The sequence below is a fragment of the Mastigoproctus giganteus genome, chromosome 5, assembly GCF_048544385.1.
Source record: "Mastigoproctus giganteus isolate SK-2022 chromosome 5, ASM4854438v1, whole genome shotgun sequence".
Taxonomy (NCBI): Eukaryota; Metazoa; Arthropoda; class Arachnida; order Uropygi; family Thelyphonidae; genus Mastigoproctus; species Mastigoproctus giganteus.
This window is the reverse complement of record NC_143579.1, coordinates 4,463,173-4,485,455: the sequence shown is the minus strand read 5'-3', so window position 1 is coordinate 4,485,455 and position 22,283 is coordinate 4,463,173. Positions and strand designations below refer to the sequence as shown.

The 22,283-nt window shown below is 37.0% G+C and overlaps 1 protein-coding gene across 1 annotated transcript in view; it reads left to right on the top strand.

Moving 5' to 3' along the window:
* LOC150085137 (Fanconi anemia group J protein homolog) overlaps positions 1 to 22,283 on the top strand; it is a 331,818-nt gene that overhangs the window by 40,286 nt on the left and 269,249 nt on the right. The window contains exons 2-3 of the mRNA XM_090373843.1: positions 17,304 to 17,415; positions 19,464 to 19,575. Of these exons, the coding sequence (XP_090229969.1) occupies positions 17,323 to 17,415; positions 19,464 to 19,575 (205 nt within the window). The 5' untranslated portion in view covers positions 17,304 to 17,322. The remainder of the gene's footprint in view (positions 1 to 17,303; positions 17,416 to 19,463; positions 19,576 to 22,283) is intronic.

Here is a 22,283-nt window from a genome sequence, read left to right as displayed (position 1 = left end):
CATCTACCAAGGCATATATTTTGAGTCCATATTTGTTGGGCTTTGAAGGTATATACTGTTTGAAACTGCATTCTCATCAATAGTTAGATTCTGACTTGGAGAGTAACACATCTTGCAGTTTTCCACAAATTCAGTGAAAATCTCTCTTATGGCGACAAGGAAGTCTTGTTGTCTTCTATCATCTCTGGTTTCTTGATCATCAAATCTTATACACCTTATGAGGAACTTGAAGCATCTATGGTTCATTACTAAGCGAAATTTTTCAACGGCATTTCCACCAGTTCTCCATAACTCTTCCAATCTCTGTTTGTTACTCTGAAGTGCTCCAGCTAAATAAAGAAAGCCAATGAAAGCTTTTATCTCAATTTTGTCTGTAAATTTAGCATCTCTTTCCCATCTGTAGTTTGACTGAACAGTTTGAATATACTGATTTGTGTATTCAACAATATCAGCAAGGCAGTTCCATGCTTCAGAGGGTGTGCTTGCATTTCTTGCATGACCACTCCAGGCAGTTTTTTTAGAAGATTTTGAGAACTGCGCCGAATTTTTGTTCATCTCTTTATTTTCCTGCATTTTGTCAATTTATCCTTTCCTATGAAAAAACTGTCATAGTTTTTTCATAGGAAAGGATAAATCTTCGTTGCAACTTTCCTCCTCTGATGTAGCATCTTGTGCACTCTCGAAGTTGTCTTCTCTTGTTTCAACATATCTTTGGCAATGGATGCAAAGAAAAACAGCAAAGACTTCTTTACTTATATAAACTCTAAAAGAAAGAGGATGAATCAAATTGGTACACCTGATATCAATTGTTTGACTATAGATGATCATTCTCAGATAGCTGCCAAACTAAATGAGTATTTTGTATCTACATTCACACATGAGAAGTTATTCAAGGAGAAAAGGGCCAAATGTTTATCAAAATCTAACAGGCAGTAAAATGATTTTGTAATAATTGAGAGCAAAGTGGAGGAGAAATTGCTGAAATTAAACATAAGAAAGGCACCTGAGGTGGGCGGGATATATCCAGTTATATTAAAGGAGATGGCAAAGGAAGTAAGCAAACCCTTAGCCATAATTATGAGAGCATCCTTAGACTCAGAGGAAGTCCTCACGGACTGGAGATGTGCAAATGTATCTCCAATTCACAAGGGGGATCAAAGGGTGACTTGAGTAATTACAGACCTGTTAGTTTGACTTCTGTTACAGGGAAAATAGTCTTGTCTGACTAATTTTATTGGATAATATGACGTGGTTACAAAGGAACTGGATGCAAAAAATAATTTTAATACCATATTATTATTATTATTAGCCATATGGTGCAAGGAAGCCTATGCTGCACCAGGCGAAAAAAAAAAAAAAAAAAAAAAAATTGAATTACCCTGAGAGAGAGAGAGTCAGAAGTAGAAGAGAATCACCAAATAAAAGAAGAATGATGATATCCAGCTCAGGACTCTAGGTGTGCCAAGCCCATACTCACCAGATGTGAGCCCTTGGGGTTATACTTGGATTTCAGTAAAGATTTTGACTGAAATATACTGCTTCAATTTGTACTACTGTACAAATTGAAGCAGTATGGCATTAAGGGCAAGTTGCTACAAGGGATAAAAGGATGGTTGAGTGGGAGAAGACAGAGAGTGGTAATCAATGGATACTGCTCTCCGTGGACTAATGTTCTTAGTAGAGTCCCCCAGGGTTCGGTTTTGGGTCTATTGTTGTTTTGTATATTTATCAGTAATATTGATGAAGGTCATCATCATCAGCCATTTTCAATCCACTGCAGGATGAAGGCCTCTCCAGCAACTTTCCAGTTCCTTCTGTTTTGAGCACTGGCCATCCATTTACTACCCAAAAACTCATGAATTTCATCTATCCATCTCCGCCTTTGTCTTCCAGGTTTTCTTCTAGCTCCTCTTGGGTACCATTCTGTTATTTTCTTAGTGTATCTGTCATCATGTCTTCGAGCTATGTGTCCTGCCCAAGACCATTTTAGTTTAGTTTTGATAAGAATGTCCTTTACTTGAGTTTGCTGCCTAATCCATGTGTTTCTCTTCTTATCTAACAGTCTGATTCCCAATATAATTCGTTCCATTCTTCGCTGTGTAGTTCTCAGCTTCTCTTCCATTCTTTTTGTGAGTGCCCAAGTTTCACTTCCATAAGTCATGGTGGGGGGTATACATTGATTCAATATTTTACGTTTCAGACAAACTGGGATATTGCTCTTCAGTATGTGACTATATTTCCTGAATGCTATTCATCCAAAATTTATTCTTCTCTTGACTTCCAGCCATTTATCATTATTACAGCTAATAACTTGTCCCAGATAAGTATATGACTCCACCTTTTCAATTACTGCTCCTTCGATCATTATTTCCCTTTCCGTGGCATACTTGTTCATCATTACTTTTGTTTTAGACATATTCATCTTTAGTCCAAAATCCTTACTAACTGTGCATAACTGATTAAGATTTTCCTCTAATTCTTTGGGATCGTGGCTTATAATCACAGTGTCATCTGCAAACCGTAAATGGTTTAGGTACTCTCCGTTCACATTGACTCCTTTCTGCGACCAGTCTAATCTTCTGAAAGCTTCCTCAAGGGCAGCAGTAAACAGCTTCGGAGATATTGTGTCTCCTTGTCGAACTCCTTTCTCGATTTTAAATTTGCTACTGTCTTTGTCTAGTCTAATAAAGGAGGTAGCACTCTCTTATATTTTCTTCAAAATCATAATATATGGGGTATCTATGCCTTGTCTTTCCAGTGCCCGAAACATTGCCTTATGCTGTATGGAGTCAAATGCCTTTTCATAATCCACAAATGCCAGGCATAATGGTGTTTTTTATTCATTTGCTTTCTCCATTAGCTGTGATATTACGTGAAGGTGATCCATAGTTGAGAATCCTGTCCTAAAGCCAGCTTGCTCTTTTGGTTGATTCTCATCAAGTATTCTTTCCAATCTGTTAGTAATGACCCCTGTGAACAACTTGTAGATGTGGGATAACATGCTAATTGGTCTATAATTTTCTTGATGACGGTATAACCGGCTTAATGTCGAAGTTTGCAGATGATACAAAGGTATGCTTTGTATCATCTGCAAATAAAAAAGTAAAAAGTATGATCTGTAAAAAAAAAAAAAAAAGTATGCTTCTGTTTTTTTTTTGAAAACCCCAAACACGAGAGGTATTAGAACCTATAGTACTTAGTACCGTGCTTGGGTTGGAGGTTGAGAAGACAAAAGAAGATATTTGTTGACATTTGACTTGAACTTCTGTAGATTGTAATTCTCATGAAATATATATGAAGGAAGGCTGTTCCGGAAAACAGCAGTTGAATGAATAAACGAGGAAGATGAAAAGTTGGTTCTGTGAGTTTGAAGTTGGACAGTAAATGGATGTTGGCTGGTGGCGGCACTTGTACAGAATGTTTTGAAAGAGAGAGCTTGAATTATAGAAGCCAATTCAGAAGAACAGTGCCCATGGAAGTATCTGAAGAAAAGGCATGCAGCAGAAACAGTACGTCTAGGAGACAGAGTGGAGAGACTCAGAGTTGAGTCATAAATTAACCTAACTGCCCTCTTCTTAATGGAATCTAGAAGCCTGAAAGAGTTTTTAGAGGCACTGCCCCAGATGTGGGAACAGTATTCCATGGTAGGGCGGATTTGTGATTTGTACAGAGTGATCAGCTGCTTGGAAGAAAAGTAACACTGAGAGTGAAAGAAAACCAAGTCTTTTAGATGCAAAGGAAGCAATATTTCTAATGTGCTTGTGCTAAGAGAGAGGGTAATATAATGGAGAGAGGGTAGAAGTGAGGGTAATCCCCAAAAGAGATATATCATCTTGCCTAGAAATCGGAGTGTCACTAAAGAAAAGCATAGGAGCAGAAGAATCAACTAAGTTGTCTTTGCTCCACTGGAGAATTACCTGGAGATTGACATTTAAGGTTATTATTCCTAGATATATTGAAGAATGTTCCATGCAAATTTATTTTAGCATCAGTTTTCAGATCTTCCACTTACATTTTGGAAATTGATTACTGCTACAGAAGAGGCGCCTCCGTAGCGAGGTGGGCAAGAAGCGTGTGCTACGCAGCAGTGTGTAGCACACGCTTCTTGATTAGACTGGGGTTCGAGCCCATGACCACCAAATACGGAGGATGCGGAAAGGTCAGGGAATGACCACCACATATCCCCGTGAGCAATATGGTCTTAGTTGCTAATGCTCCAAATAACAAAAAACAAACAAACTGCAGCAGACTAAACCAGAAGGGCAATTCTGACTTAGTCATAGGCACTTCTGTTGCCAAGGTTTTGAAGTGTCTAAAACAAGAAGAGAAGATTTTTTATTTTGCTCAGTGAGGAAGTACATCATGGCTGCATGTGATTATGCGGTGCACAAGTACCCATTTAAAAATGATCTTATAAATTCTGCACAAATTTCATCAGTTTTCAGTGCACCACTTTCATATTTGAAATTTTTTGTGGACAGGTTTCCAATACTTCTTGGTGTCAAAGATAAAGAAATATATGAAGCAGTATACATTTTGTAGCATCAGTTCTGCTAGTTTCAGTGTGAGGTCTACCAGATACCACTATGAAAGAAGAAAGAATTGATGTACAGTGGTCCTACTTTGGGGAACTAACAAGTGTTTAAGGAAGCTTGAAATTATCTTGTCATGCTTGGCATTTTAACAGTTCCTCACAGCAGTGCTGAATGTAATAGAAAATTCACCCAGGTTAGAAAAAAACGAAACAGTTCAGATCTTATCTTTCTGGTAAAGCTTTGAAACTGCTCCTGACAGTCAAGTCTGAAAAGTACAGCCATATTTATGAAAGGAGGAGACAAACTAAGGAAGATTATGAGAAGTCTCTGGAAAAGAATGCAAAGAACAACAGCAGCAAAGGCCTTTTGCTTAGATTAACAGTAGGAGGGGGGGTTGAATCACATTAGGCCACTTCATGTCAGTGGGTTAACTGTCGATGACACTGCTCAGCTTTCTGACAAACTTGAATAGGTATTTTGCATTTACATTCACACAGTACAGTCCTTTAGAGAAAGGGATGCCAGAAGTTTATCAAACTCTAACAAGGAGCTATATTATTTTGTGTAACTGAAACAAAAGTGAAAGAGAAATTGTTGAAGCGAAATATTTAAAAAAAAAAAAAAAGGAAAAAAAGGCACCTGGGGTGGATGGAATCAATCTAATTATATTATGGAAGGCAGCAAAAGAGGTAAGTATCTTGGATTTAGGAAAGGTCTCTATATATCTTGGATTTAGGAAAGGTCTCTATATATTGGAGATGTGTGGATGTATCCCCAATTCCATTTCCATTTACTCCGCATGAACTCTTGATAGTCATTGCACAGAACAGGAGGAACTGGAAAGTTGCTGGAGAGGCCTTCATCCTGCAGTGGATTTAAAATGGCTGATGATCCCCAATTTATAAAGTGGGATTAGAAGGTGACATGAGTAATTACAGACCAGTTAGCTTAATCCCAGGAAAATAATGGTCTGATCCCAGGAAAATAATGGAGTTACTAGTTAAAGAAGAAATGTAGGACCATCTAGACAGAAATGTAATTATACTGCAGTCACAGCATGGATTTGTTAAGGAATGGTCTTGTCAGACCGATCTGATTGGATACCATGATGCAGTAACCAAGGAACTGGATGTAAAAAATAATATTGACATCATATATTTAGATTTCAGAAAAGCAGTTGATATTGTTGCACATAAAAGACTGCTATACAAATTGGAGCAATGTATACATTAAAGACAAGTTGCTGCTATGGATAAAGGGATGGTTGAGTGAGGGAAGACAGAGTGATTATCAATGGGCACTACTTTTGTTGGACTAACATTATTGGCAGAGTCTCCCAGGTTTCACTGCTGCCCTATTATTGTTTTCTGTATTTATTAATGATATTGATGAAGGCATATCAGGCTTGATGTCTAAATTTGCAGATAATACAAAGGTTGGCAGGGTGGTTAATGATGGTAATGAAGTTATGTTGCTGCAACAAGATCTATCAGAATAGGGCAGATGGGCTGAGAAATGGCAATTGAAGTTTAACATCGACAAATGCAAGATACTGCATATGGGGACACCTCCGTAGCTGGGTGGGCAGGAGCAACAGTGCATAGCACACGCTTCTTGATTAAACCAGGGTTTGAGCCCGTGACCACCAAATACAGAGGGTGCGGAAAGGTCAGGGAATGACCACCACATATCCCGGAGCAATATGGCCTTAGTTGCTAATGTGCCTAAAAAACCAAATAACAAGCAACAAACTGCATATGGGTAGCATTAATCCCAGATTAACATGCCAGCTATGTGGCACTACAATCAGGGTAGTGGAAAATTAAAAAGACCTACAATAATTGTGCAGTCAGATATAAAAGTTCTCTGAACAGGGCAGACAGGCTGCCAGGACAACTTATGGAGGTTTTGTCAATGATATATCTTGAGTAATGTATACAGGTCTGGAGGCATCCGTTTATGTCCTTCGCTGCACCCATTCCAGCAGATAGAGATCTGCTGGAATGGGTACAGAGAAAGGCAACCAGATTGGTGAATAGAACAAAAGGGTGCTATTACCAATAAAAGCTTCAGGTTTGCAAATCACATTGTTTGTAAACTTGGCCCCTGCGGGGAGATCTGATTGAGGTGTTTAAGGCATTGAATGTATTGAGTAAGCTAATTGTTGATGGCATTCATCCTCTTGCTGAGACTACATAAATGCGGTTGCATAAATTCAAGTTGAAGGAGGATGGTTGGAGGAAAAATGTAGGAAAGTTTGCATTCAACAAACCAGGTGGTTGAGTGTTGGAACAAAATTCCACTTTCTGTTATTGTGGAAGTGGGTGGTTTAAATAAGTTCAAGGAAGAACTAGACAAATTCTTGGAGGGTATGGAATGGTGAAGTGTGTAGGTTTTTTTTTTGCCATTGTTTAATAAACTTTTCTTGCATCATTTGCCACTACTAACACTAATACTAAAATTGAGCATGCTCAATCCATTCAAGGCCTTATACACCTCAGTCAGAACACCTCACAGGTACATAGTCTCCAGGCACTGCAATTTGCAGAACTTAAGCCTTTCTTGGTAAGAGCACTCCTTTGTTTCCCTTCTCTGTACTCATTTTAGCAACTCTACATCCTTTCAGCATTTCAGAAAAGAGCAGAACATTATCTTTTTTTGAAGCAATCCAAACTATGCCTACTTCCACTACCTTGACTGTGTGGTACTACAGTCAAGGTAGTGGAAAATGACTAAGAACTTGGGGGTAATTGTGCCATCAGATATGAAATTCTCTGAGCAGTGCAGACAGGCTGCCAGGACAGCTCATGGAGTTTTGTCAGTGATTTACAGAAATTTTGCTAGCAAGAATAAGGATGTGATTATCCCATTGTCTTGAATACTGCATACAAGTCTTGAGTCCTCATTTTACGAAGGATATGGATCTGCTGAAACAGGTGCAGTGAAGGGTAACTAGATTGGTGAGTGGACAAAACTTCTCTTACTGAGAAAGTCTTCAGTTCTGCAGATTGCACCATCTGGAGACTAGGCACCTGCAAGGTGTGATTATATTGTGCAAGGCTTTGAATGGATTGAGCAAGCTCAATGGTGTTCCTCTACCTCAGACTACACACGGGGGGGGCATAATTATAATTGAGCAGGGATATTTGCCAGATTGAAGTTTGTGTTTAGCCCACAGGCAGTTGATTGTTGGAACAAACTTCTATTTGTTGTTGTGGAAATGAGTAGTTTTAATAAATTCAAGGAAAAACTAAAACTATTCAAGATGGACAGGTTATGTGTGAAGGGTTTTTTTTTTTTTTTTTTTACTGATACTGTATAAGCTTACTTTCTAATATTAAAAATACCAACAAATGTTTTAAATTTGATTTTAGCCAAGCTGTTGGTTTTGAGCATTTTCATAGTTATGACTAGGGGTTTGCTTACCTTTTTTTGCAGCCTCCTTTAATATAATTGGATGGATCGCATCCATCCCAAGTATTGTTAAGCCTTGAATTTGTAAAAGGAATTGTGCAGTCTGTGCAGATCTGAGTGTTACTAATACCTTTATTTAGTATGAACCAGACCTGTAATGCTCAATACGTTCTACGTTGATATCAATATTTGTAAAATAATAAGAGGAGTTTACCTCAATATAGTATGTAGAACACTTTTTAAATTCTTAGTATCATATGGAAGTGTTCTACATACTATATTGAATTAAACTTCTCTTATTATTTTACAAATTACTAATACCTTTATTAGAAAGACATTCCATTTAGGCTCTTGATTTTATATCAGCTACTGTTGTGTTGAAATCACTTATTAAGAATCTTAGCAATCTTTGGTTCTCTAGGAGCATGGCTGACTATATGAATGTTGATGTGATTATAGCCTAGTAACTGGTATCCAGGTATAGCATTATGTACGGTGCTTGTTCAAGTTCAAATTGTCCACAAAATATTGTAATGTGCATTTGGATTCTTAGTCTCTCTTTTGTAAACTTCTATTTATGACTGAAATTTAGTCTATATTCTTTGTAAAAGTATTGTATCATACTGGTGGAACCAAGTCTGTGTATGAGGGTATGTTGGTTTTTTTTTTTTTAAGTTGCATAGTAAAGTATATAATATGGTAACGCAAATTTAAAATTAAGAGATACAAAAAAAAAATTGACCAATAAAATAAATGCATTATTAATAACACACATACTTTTGTTGCAGTAGGCTTGCAATTTTAAAATTTTCAGTAGAATTAAAAAAAAAAAAAACCCTTCAATTTTTAAGGTTAGTAAAGCAAAATGATTGGAAGTTCAGCTGTTAGTTATGCATTTATGGGATTTCTATGTATTAAGCATTTTAATTTTGTTTAAATTTTTACACTTTTAACACTTGGTTTCTTTCATACTACAACTTTATATCACAACTGTCTTGCTTTAATTTGGTGCTTATCGAACCTTTTATGAAATGGCAATGTCATTGGAACAGCTGTGTGAGATGATGGTGGTGATGATGACAGCATCACCACCACCCCTTCATTAAATATCTTTCTTAAAATAATGGCAATAATAAGTTTCTTATGCAAGACTTGCTTATTTATAGTGCAATACAAGACAGTATATGGTAATATCATATAAGAAATTGGTGCTATTATGGAAGAAAAAATTTTTTCCCTAAAACAGACTTCAATTGTTAAGTGCATCATGGCAAAAGGATGTATATGCTTATTAATAATGTATTATGTATGCAAAACTGATTTGCAAGATTGATTGATTGATTGTGATCATGATTTATGAAAAAGATAAGGTAATTGTTATCTGTTGATGATAGAAGAAATAGCTGTTAAATAGATTACTCTAAGGTGAATTAATTTTTTGCATTATTCTTAGTTGTTGTTTTTTTTTTGTATTTTTTTTAATAACTGAACAGTATTTACCTGTAGTCCACTGATTACCTTTTACTGTTTTTTTTTTATGCATATTGTATAGCATGTTAATCACTATAATGTGAATAACATTTAGATTCCTCAGGGGTTTCAATTTTTTTTTTCCAAAATGTAATAATACCATATCTATCCAAAAGTTGAAACTAAAATCATATTTGCATCTGACAGGCAATCCAAATTCATTTTACACTAAAGACTACTCTGTCTGTGATGCTATGCTGGAGTCATTCTGTTCAAACAGAAAAATAAATTATGACATAAGTGTTGTCATTCAGCTTAATGAGAAAATACTATCTGATTAGCATTAGTAGTGGCATATAATGCAAGGAAGCAAGCTTGAACAGCATCAGCCAAAAAAAAATTCGCATTTCACCTATCCATTTGCTCCAAAGGTTTGTCCATTTCTTCCTTGAATCTGTTTAAGCTATCAACTTCCACGACAGATGAAAGGTTGTTCCAGCAATTAACCACTTGCTGGAACAACCTTTCATAATGGCAAATTTCTACAGATCTATTCTACAAATGTCTTTCCTCAATCATCTGAATTTATGCCCACTAAAATGCATAATCCAAGCAAGAGGTCCTTGAGGTTGTCACAGACATTCTCTCTCTCTCAGATATGCCAGACAAGCTGTACTTGCTACCTGGGAGTCTAAAACGCTGATGGAACTGATATTCAGGTGACACTCAAGTCAAGTGGACCCAATTTCGTCGAAGTCCGGTTGGTCTGTGATAGCCAAATCCTCTGCTTGCACCTTCACGATGGTTGGACTGTTAGTAATCAATTCCCAACATGCTCCATTCAATGCCTCCTGTGGTTTTCCGTCTAAAGGATGTCAGAAGGATTTTGACAAATCTTGATGCTAAGAAAGCTCCAGGTTCCGGTGGTATTCTCCACTTGTTCTCCTGTTGTTTGCTGCCTTTTTTCCCCATTTTTATTCCAAAGGTGTTTTTCCTTCTGCTTGGAAATTTGCCATATCCAGCCAGTTCTTAAAATGGGGGGGACAAATACCTCCCATCCAATTATCTTCCAATTGCAATTATTTCTATTCTTTCTAAAGTAATGGAGAAATCAATTAACCGCCAACTCTTAAACTACTAGAAACCTTCCATCTGATCAACAATTGCCAGTATGGATTCCGTCAGTGTTGATCCAGTGGTAACATTTTTGGCTTATGTTACCAGTTTATGGAAAAATTCAATGGAAAAGTTCAGTGAAACACAATCAGTTGCTCTTGACATCTCAAAAGCTTTCAGTTGTGTTTAGCAAAACGGTCTTCTAAAGAAGCTTCCATCTTATGGTTTGGCTACTGTTTTTTGTAATTGGTTATCGAGTTTTCTCTCTGATCACTCACTGAGAGTGATGATAGATGGCTGTCTAACTTCTCCACTGATGCTGGTGTCCCCCAAGGTTCATTTCTTTCTCTCACTCTTTTCCTCTTATATATTAATGACCTCCTTCCATTGACTGGAAATCCTATCCATAGTTTTGCTGATGATAGCATATTGCATTTCAATTTCCAGTTTGAAAAATCTTGCCCTGCTCAATCAGCTTCAACTTCTCAAATATCCACTACCAATTCCTTAAATGCCAATCTCCAGGTAATTCTCCAGTGGGGCAAAGACAACTAAGTTGTCTTGTCTTATATCTTGCAAAAAGGATTCTTCTGCTTCTTTGCTTATCTTTGGTGACACTCCGATTTCTAGGCAAGATAATATCTCTTTTGGGGATTACACTGACTTCTAATCTCTCTTGGCACCAGCACATTACAAATATTGTTTCCTCTGCTTCTAAAATACATGGTTTTCTCTTTTTCTCTCGGCATTAATTTTCTTCTAAACAGCTGTTCACTGTACAAATCGCAAATCTGCCCTACCATGGATTATTGTTCCCACATCTGGGGCTGTGCCCCCAAAATCTCTCTCTCTCTCAGGCTTCTAGATTCCATTCAGAAGAGGTCAGTTAGGTTAATTAATGACTCAACTCTGAGTCTCTCCACTCTGTTTCCTCGACATACTGTTTCTGCTGCGTGCCTTTTCTACAGATATTTCCATGGGCACTGTTCTGAGTTGGCTTCTAGAATTCCCATTTTCTCTCTTTCAAAACAGTCTGAAAACGTGCCGTCACCAGCCAACATCCATTTACTGTCCAACTTCAAACTCATAGAACCAACTTTTCATCTTCCTCATTTATTCATTCAAAAGCCATTTCCTAGAACAACCTTCCTTCATAATTATTTCCTGAAAATTAGTCTACAGCAGTTCAGTTCTAATGTCAACAAATATCTTCTTTCATCTTCTCAACCTCCAACTCAAGCACGGTAATAAGTTCTGTAGGTTCTAATACCTCCTCTCTTGTTTGGGGTTTTCATAAAAAAAAAAAAAAAAAAAGATGAAGAATCCCATCGCATTCAGCTTGCTCAAACGATTCAAAGCTTTATACACCTTAATCAGGTCATCTCGCAGTTGCCTAGTTTCCAGATGCTACAGTTTGTAGAACTTAAGCCTTTTTTGGTAGGTGCACCCCCCCCTTTGTTCCCCTCACTAGTCCTCTTGCCCTTTTCTCTACTCATTACAGCAGCTCCTTCCTAAAATGAGACCTCCAGATCTGTATACAATACTTAAGTTGTAGCCTGACCATTATACAAAGGGAGCAGCCTTATACAAAGGGATAATCACCTCCTTATCCTTGATAACAAACTTCCTGTATATCATTGACAAGACTGTTTTCAAAGCAGTGCAGACAGCAAGATGTCATTCTCCACTACTCTGAGTGGGGTTATTCTGTGGGGTTATTCTGGGGTTATTCTGTGGGGTTATTCTGGGGTTACTGCTAGCCATATGTAGTATTTTGCATTTGTCAATGTTAAACTTCAGTTGCCTGCTCTCAGCCCATTTGTCCAACTTTTCTAGATCCTGTTGCAGCAGCATAGCATCGTTACTGTCATTAACCTCTGTATAATCTGCAGACTTGGACATTAAGTCTGATATAACTTCATTGAAATCATTAATAAATACAGAAAACAATAGTCTTAACATCAATGGCAGATTTCTCTATTAACATTAGTCCATGAAGAGCAGTGGCCATTGATTAGCACCCGTGCGCTTGACCACTCGGCTATGGCGGCCTGTTTTGTAATAAGTGTATGCAGTGGGGTCTTCTCCCACTCTACCATCCTTTTATGCATAGCAGCAACTTGTCCTTAATGTGATACTGCTCCAATTTGTATAGCAGTCTTTTATGTGCAACAGATTTCCTCAAAATGATTATTTCTATGAAGTTAACAAGCTGCATTAAAACAATTCCTGAAATTTATTCTGTAGCATCCAGTTTCCTAACCAAAAATAAAAAGATGGAATGCTGACAAACTGAATGAGTATTTTGCATCTACATATATACATTAAGAATTCTGTAGGGAAATGGAGGATTGAAGCTTATTAAACTCTTAACAGGGAGCTAAATGATTTCGTAATAACGGAGAGCAAATTGGAGGAGAAATTGTTGAAGTTAAACATAAGAAAGGAACCTAGGGCAGGGTGGGTTATATCCAGTTATGTTAAAGGAGCCAGCAATGGAATTAAGCAAACCCTTAGCCATAATTATGGGAGAATTCTTGGATTCAGGGAGGTGCCCACAGACTGGAGATATACAAATGTATCCCCAATTCTCAAAGCGGGGATCAAAGGATGACACATGAAATTGCAGACCAGTTAGTTCAACTTCTGTTAATGGGAAATAATGGAGTCACCGGTTAAAGAAACATTGCAGGATCATCTAGACAAGATTGCAGTAATAATTCAGACACAGCATGGGTTTGTTGAGACTTCCTTGTTTGTCAAACAAGGAAGTATTGTGTGGCCAATTTGATCAGATACTATGATGTGGTCACAAAGGAACTGGATGGAAAAAAATTATTTTGATATCATATACTTGGATTTCAGGAAAGCTTTTGATACTACTGCTGCATATGGAAGAGAAGACTACTGTACATATTGGAGCAGTATGGCATTAAGGGTAGGTTGCTTTGCTACAATGGATAAAGGGATGGTTGAGTGGGAGAAGACAGATTTCTTAATCAATGGACACTGCTCTTCGTGAACTAATGTTATTAGTGGAGTCTCTGCAGGTTCAGTGTTGGGCCCATTGTTGTTTTGTATATTTATCAATAATATTTATGAAGGTATATCAAGCTTAATATTGAAGTTTGCAGATGATACAATGGTTGGCAGGGTTGTTAATGACAGTATGCTAATGCAACAGGATCTAGAAAAATTGGGCAGATGGGCAAGTGGCAACTGAAGTTTAATAGAGAAATCTATTGTTACTTATTCGAGGTAGTGTAATACATGGTAACGCGTTGTGAAGGTAGTCACAACATGAGATATAATTAAATCAATGCTTTACACTACTTATGTAGTTTTTCATTGAGTTTGCTGTGGTGTATTTACACTACTTATATAGTTTTTCATTGAGTTTGCTGTGGTGCATTTACGACAATATTTTATAGTGTATTTTAAACTCATAATATATTATGCCTTGAGCATTTATATTTTACTTAAGTATTATCTTGCACATCTTTTGGTATCTCTCATATTGTGAAAATAACTTCACAACTTGGTTGTCATGATTGCAAAACTAGAGACCTGCTCACCCACTGGATAATTCAGTAAGCTTTGAAACTGTGCTGTATGGGTGGTGGTGCCAATTCTTCTCTATTAGTGAAGCATTATTTATTCTATGTAAGCAATACGTGGTAACTTGTTGTGAAGGTAATCACAATATGGGATACAATTAAATTGATGCCCTTACACTACGTATGTAGTTTTTCATTATGAATTCACTATGGCGTATTTACACCAATATTTTATAGTGTATCTTAAACTCATAATATATTATGCCTTGAGCATTTTATTTTTCTTAAGTATAATGGAAGTATATTGTCTATACACTGGTGTTCAAAGAAAGTGCATCACCTAGGAATTTCACACTTCTAACCTTTTTTCACGATAGTATGTTACATTAATGATTAGCATCACAAATAGTAATATAAACAAAAGATATTTATTAATAGTTAAGGCAAAGCTAAATAATATTTGACAGATGCTCTCAAAATATTCCAAAATGAGCATTTGCAACCTTTATACAACTGTTTTCGTAAACACAATAATTATGGCTGAAATGTTATCAGAAGCCCTCAGTTTGCTTCAGTTTATCATTTTAAATGGAAAACAAAAATGAAAAGTTCACCAGGTGCAAACTAATATTTAGTTGAACAGCCTCTGACCCTGATGGCAGCAGCACACCGTCAAGGCATTGACAATATCAATTTCTGAAGATAATCAACTGATAGTTTGTGGTTCCAAACACAAATTATGGCTTCCTGAAGTTTATGATGGGTCTTTGGTTTCTTTCTGGCAACTGTAGATTCCACATAATGCCAACAGCCCTATAGGATTCAGGTCTGGCCGGGCTGTTTTCTGGCCAACTAAGGGTTATAATGGACCGTTCTTCCAACCATTTTTTCACCTGTAACAAATGTAAACACATTACTGTCAAACCTCTAATGCAGAAATGAAGTTAAATAACTACAGAAGTGCCTCTTACACTTTTCGCCCGAACAAGGAGCAGAGTCGTCCTGAAAGATAGTTATTTGGCAGGTTGAAATGGTCTCTAATGGTTGGCAGCAAGTTGCCTTCCAATATACCAGGTATCCATTGGCATTTACAGAACCTTTTATAAACTGCAGGTGACCTACTCTGCAATACAAAATGCACACCCCCCCATCATTTGGCTGGTAAGGAATTTCACTATAGACACCATACAGTTTGGATGGTATTCTTCACCATGTCTATGGCGAACCATCAAATGGACCCCTGAGCAGTGGAAAATAACTTTTTCACTGGTCGGGGGTCCATTTAACATGCTCCTTACACCAAATTAATTGAGCCTTTTTCATTTTTTGTATGAGGAGGGGCTTCTTCTTAGGATGACGGGCTACAAGTCCATTTTTGAAGAGGCATCGTCTGACTGTTGCTGCACTTGCTACCACTCCTGTATGTTCTTCCCATTCTCTTTTCAGCTCAGACGAAGGAAGACATAAGTGCTTCAAAATGTGGTCCTGTTTTGGCGTAGAGACTCGTTTGCATCCAGTTTATTTTTTCCTATCAGCAGAACCAGTATTCTTGAGTTTGGAAAGAAATCTACTCACTGTCGCATGATTACAAGACACTCTGTAAGCAATATGACGGGAAGAACATGCTTTCTCACTCTTTCAACGATAGCACTCTTTCTTCGTGGCGTCAGCTGCACGTAATTCACCATCCTGACACAAGCAAGGAATGACTGCAACCCTTGCAGAGTGTGCTCATACAGCTGAACATAACAGGTGATGCAATATTACATCTCCTACGCATGTCAATCTTATCTGATGCAATTTGTAAGAAATATTGCCATATATTTACATTATTCGGACGACAATTACAATTTTAAGGAGTGATGCACTTTCTTTGAACACCAGTGTATATACACTGCCCTACCAATACTATTCAAATACCTACCTTTAGACAAAAAAAAGTGCTTTTATTGTGTCATTTAATATTTTGTGCTGAAACCTTTTGTTTTTATGATGACCTTCAGTCTTCACGGTATACTCTCAACCGGCTTTTTATAAATGTCAAGTGGTATGTTCCTCCACTCGGCCTCTAATGCATCTACCAGTTTGGCCTTGTTCTTTGGTTGATCTCGACATGCACATACCCGATGATCCAATACATTCCAAAGATGCTCAATAGGGTTCAGATCAGAACTCTGGGCTGGCCAATCCAACTTTTCCACACCCATGTCCTCAAACCACTCTATTACGACCCAAGCAGTATGGCCCATACCTGTATCTTGCTGATACAGGTATGGGCCTTCCCCGAAGTATTGCAATAATGTTGGAAGTGCATAATTGTCCAGGCTGCCCTGTTATTGCACAGCATTCATGTTTTTTTCAATAACGACTAATGGGACCAAGCCAAACCATGAAAGGAGCCCCATACCGTGACCCTGCCTCCACCAAACTTCATTGTTGGGAAGATACAATCAGGAAGGAACTGTACCCCTGGCATTCGCCACATCTAGGAACAGCCATCAGACTGGTAGAGTGCGAACCTCAACTCGTTTGTCCATAGGACTGTTTTCCACTGCTCTATGTCCAGGATTCGTGCTCCTTACACCATGTTAATCGGCATCTAGCATTTGTTGAGGTGATTGATGGTTTGTGAACAGCTGCACGACCATTGTAACTCATATCGTGGAGTGTGCTCGCTTCATATTGTACTAGTGCTGACATTAGTCCCAATACTCTCATAGAGGGTTTGTGGTTTGTGTGACTTGAGACAATGTCAAATTACGATTTGTGTGCATAATTCGCAAAATTCACTTGTCCTGTTCTGTTAGTTTTTGGGGTTTATCAGGCTGTTTTTTTTTTTTGGCAGATTCACTCCCATTCCTCTTTCATTTGCGTATGATGTCACTAACCATTGACCTAGGAATCCCCAGAGTGACTGTGATGTCTTGTACAGAATGCTTGCTTGCTTGTGTGGCATCCTACTGCCATTCCACATTGGAATTCTGTTGAACGTGTCATCTTGTATGCTCACTTTCACAATTGTCTGTTCGAAGCCCATTGTGCATATTTATAGCAGGTTCTGTGATGTGTTGCATGCATAGGACCTGTTTCCCCATCCATGGAGGGGTGTCCTCATATTAATGGTAGGGAGTGTATATTTTATTTATCTATTAATTTATTTTGTATATTATATGCACATATACTAAATTTAATATGACAATATTTTTATTAGGATAACAGTCTAGTATACTATGGAAGATGAACAGAAAGAATATTTAGTCAATGGTATCAGAATCTTGTTCCCTTGTAAAAGTTATCCATCTCAGTTGGCAATGATGGATAAGGTAAGTTATGAAAATAGCTGATATCATTTCAATTGTGTATCTTAAAGATATGAACTAGTTTCTCACACCTCTTCACTAATACTGAAGATAATATGTAGGCCCAATTTTGACTGATATCACTCATCCTTTGTAAAAGATTTTGATCTGGTCACTAATGGAGAAATGGCACCAAATTTAAACTGGTCACTGTGGCAACCAGCTAGACTTTGATGCCGATATGCCATCAATGCAGTTGGCATCACAACAGTCAAAGTGGAGCTTGCTAGCTTCACCTGATCCACTGTTCCAACTCATCTTAAAAGAGTTTTATTGTATTTATATTGCAGCTAGGCAATATAAATACAACAATATAAATTGCAGCATGCAAGCACCAAATCCCTGAGCCTAATTTTCCAGCCTTTTTTTCCTCTGAACAGTATAGCACAGTAGAACTGCTTTGCAGTATTCCTGGTTCACAGTTTAATGATGGAAAAAAATGAGAAGCATTGATCTTCACATTTTATTAAGATTGTCAGTTTTTGAGCTTTGGACAAGATGCAGTCTTCCATTGAGAGCAGAGCCATGCCGAGGGTGAGATGAACAAGGCTCTTGCCTCAGATTGAAAGCTGAAAGGGGATGCCAAAAGAAAGATTAAATAATTGCCAACATTTGCCATGATTTAACAGTAGAGTGCAATTTTTCATTCTTGCCTCAGGTACTAAAATGGCTTGGCATGGCCCTGATTAAGAGAACTGGACTTTTGTTTCCAGGTCATAGCCATTTTTCATCACTAGTGATGAAAGAAACAAAGTATGGATCAGCAGGAGCATTTTAATGAAGATCCTGGCATGCAAGAACACACACTGCTCCCTGTGATCATTGGTGACAATGTAAGGTACAAACTTAGCTGAAATGAGTTGCATTCTCAGATCTTGTGTTAAAATTGATATGTCCCATAATAAATACTAATTTCTTAAAAACTTTGTAGACAGTTTAAGTGTTGCTGATCCCTTATCAATCCTGAGCAATTGAATTATTGGTTTTTGAAGTTGAAGGGTGACCAGAAGAAGAAATAATATCTTCAACAGTGAAACAGCATTCTTTAAACTATGTAAAACACTGAAACATTTTTATAACATCTTCAATTAACACATAGCATCTTCTCAAAAGCTCATTTTAATGTTTTATAGGTTTCTGTTTCACATTTCCCTAATTTGAAACAAAATTTGATGCAAATTTTCTGCTCAGTAAAATCACTCACTTATTTTAAAATGTAACGAGACACAAACTTTCTGTTCAACATGTGCTGATTCACCTGTTATGTCTAAATGAATCGTTGAACATGTACCAAAAATTTAATTTACTACAAGTGCAAGGTACAAAGTCAGGCCCCTAAACTTTTTGATCACATCTCATACACAGTCATTCACTACATGCAAATAGATTTCCTTGATTTTCATGTGTCCCTTGGCTCTTCTTAAGATAATTAAGGCATGCAAGTGATGGGATACTGAATTTTTGCATGTTTTTAACAATGGTTATAACTACTTTTACTATATGTTAAAAGAAAAATTTACTAATATAGGAGAAGAATGGTACTGAAAATAAGATCTTCACCTATTATGTTTTGCTGGTGGATTGGTTGTTTTGAATATTTTTTTAGCACATCAAATACTGCAGTTGTAATAAATTCAATCTTGTAAATTGGTATACTGTCATCAGAGTAAGTGGTACCGGTTCTTTCCTCTCTTGATACCATTCTACATGGCTTTACTTATTATAATACTTAGTTACATTGGTCATAACTTTTATTATGACTAGTTTACATTAATAATGGGAAGGAGCAGCAGTGCGTAGCACACGCTTCTTGATTAGACCGGAGTTCGAACCTGTCACCACCAAATACGGAGGATGCGAAAAGGTCAGGGAATGACCACCGCATATTCCCGGAGCAATATGGCCTTAGTTGCTAATGCTCCTAAAAACCAAACAACAACAACATTAATAATTTATTTAAGTGATTGTTATTTATTTCAGATATAATCGATTTTTATTACATATTTGAACAGATTGTTAGAGCATTGTCAAGGAAGCAGAATTGTTTGATAGAGTCGCCTACAGGAAGTGGGAAAAGTCTGGCATTACTGTGTTCTTGCATAGCATGGCAGGAACAAGAAAAAGGTTGGTCTCTCTCATTTGAATATGACTATTGTTTTTTCTTAATTGTCTTTATCTCAAAATGTAACAAAAACATAAACATGTTCAATGATCTTTTGTAGATTATTGTACACATCATTTCCAACAAACAAAAAATGTATTTATTTTACTTAATAAAATTCTGAATAAAGATTATATGTATGGAGTATACTGCATATAATATAAAGATTATATTATATGCAGTATACTGAGTTGGTATTTCTTCTATAGGATTTATCCAATAATTTAAGTTTGTAATAAATTCAGATAGTATTATTCGTGTGAAATTACACAGATTCCATTCCTCCTCTGAATCCTGTTGCTAATAAAGAAATTTGTTGGGATCCTTTCAAGAATATCTCTTAAAATATCTTAAGAAGCTTTACGGCTCCTCATGAGGAGCCATAAGACATTCTAGGATATTTCAACATACAGAGATGTGACTTCTCATGGATTGAGTTGCTACAGCACTAATCTAAACAACCAACCTCATCCTATTGATTTTACTGCATAATTTATTCATGGATTGGTAACTATTTTAGTTAAAAATAGGAAGTGGGAAAAGTCTGGCATTACTGTGTTCTTGCATAGCATGGCAGGAACAAGAAAAAAGGTTGGTCTCTCTCATTCTTTTCAGTCTCCTGAGTTTCCAAGAGATTCAGGTCTGTCCATCTGAGGAAAAGCATTTGAACTTTAAAATTTATGAAGTTTTTATTTGACTCATATCGTCTGTTTGCTTCAAATAAATTCAGTTTAAATTCTCAGTATAAAGGCCATATCTTATATGCAGTATATCTCACATGCAGGGTAAATTCAGTGTTTCATGTGAATAATTACCATAAAGTACATAAGAATTATAAAAGTACCAGGAAGGAAAAGTTATGACACAGAAAACTTTTCCTTTCCATATTGAGTGGGAAAGGAAAATAACATTATTTTACTGCATGCCTGAATTTTTTTAATGAAACATTGTATTCCTCATTACGAAAAAGTAGATGCCATTCGAGTGTCATCAACAAATATACAAATGAATTTGTAGGCAACATTGTCTTCATTACTTGAAAAAAAAAATAATATGCTTGTAATTTTTAGATATTAATATCAATCTCAGGCTTGAAAATTTCACTGTTTGTCGGAACAGTTTTAAACTAACCATTACTTGGTAATCAGCTCTCGTGGGCAGCACAGTTGGTATGATCACATTCTTTCCCACGCCAGGCAGAAAAAACCAGAGTTAAAAAACAAAATACAGACACATCATCTTATGTAGAAATCAGAATGTCATAGAAGATAAGCATAGGAACAGAAGAATCCTTTTTGCAAGATATGAGACAAGACTGAGTTTTAGAAAGATTGAAATCAACTAAGTTATCATTTCCCCACTGGAGAATTAACTGAATATCATCATTTAAGGAAATGGTAGTAGATATTCGAGAAGTTGAAGCTGTTTATGCAGAGTAAGGTTTCACAAACTGGAAAGTTGAATGCCATGTGCTATCATCAGCAAAATTATAGATAGGATTTCTGGCCAATGGAAGGTCATTAATAAACAGGAAGAAAAGACTAGGAGAAACAACATTACTGAAGAAATTAGAAGACAGATTAGCATTAGTAGAAGTATATGATGCAAGAAAGCAAGCTTATACAGAATCAGCCAAAAAACACCAACCCTTCCCATTTCACCCATCCATTCGCTCCAAATGTTTGTCTAGTTCTGCCTTGAATTTGCTTAAGCTGCCAACTTCTACAATGACAAATAAAGTTTGTTCCAGCAATCAACCACCTGCTGGCTAAAGGCATATTTCTGCACATCCATTCAAGGCCTTATACACCTCAGTCAGATCACCCCGCAAGTGCATAGTCTCCAGACACTGTAATTTGCAGAACTTAAGCCTTTATTCGTAAGAGCACCCCTGTTGTTCCACTCACCAGTGTTGTTGTTGTCCTTCTCTATACTCATTCTAGCAACTCTACATCCTTCCTAAAATGAGGCTTCCAGACCTGTATGCAGTACTCAAGGTGTGGCCTTTATAAGGGGATAATCACCTCCTTATCCCTGCTAGAAAAATTCCTGTATCATTGACAAGACACCATGAGCTACTCTTGCAGGCTGTCTGCACTGCTCAGAAAACTTCATATCTGACTGCACAATCACCCTAAGGTCCTTTTCATTCGCTACTACAATGAGTGTAGTACCACACAGTTGAAACATTACTCTGGGGGTTACTGCTACCCATATGTAGTACTTTACATTTGTTCATCTTAAACTTCCATTGCCACCTCTCGGCCATCTGTTCAACTTTTCTAGATCCTGTTGCAGTAGCATACTGTCATTAACATTCATATTTTCAGCAAACTTAGGCATTTAGCCTGATATACCTTCATCAATATCATTAATAAATACAGAAAACAAAAATTGACCAATACTGAACCCTGGGGGAACTCCACTAATAATATTAGCCGATGAACTTTACATTTGTCCATCTTAAATTTCCATTGCCACCTCTCGGCCTATCTGTTTATCTTTTATAGATCCTGTTGCGGTAGCATACTGTCATTAACAATCCTGTAACCTGCATATTGTCTGCAAACTTAGGCATTTAGCCTGATTTACCTTCATCAATATTATTAATAAATAAAGAAAACAATAATGGATCCAATACTGAACCCCGGGGGACTCCACTAATAATATT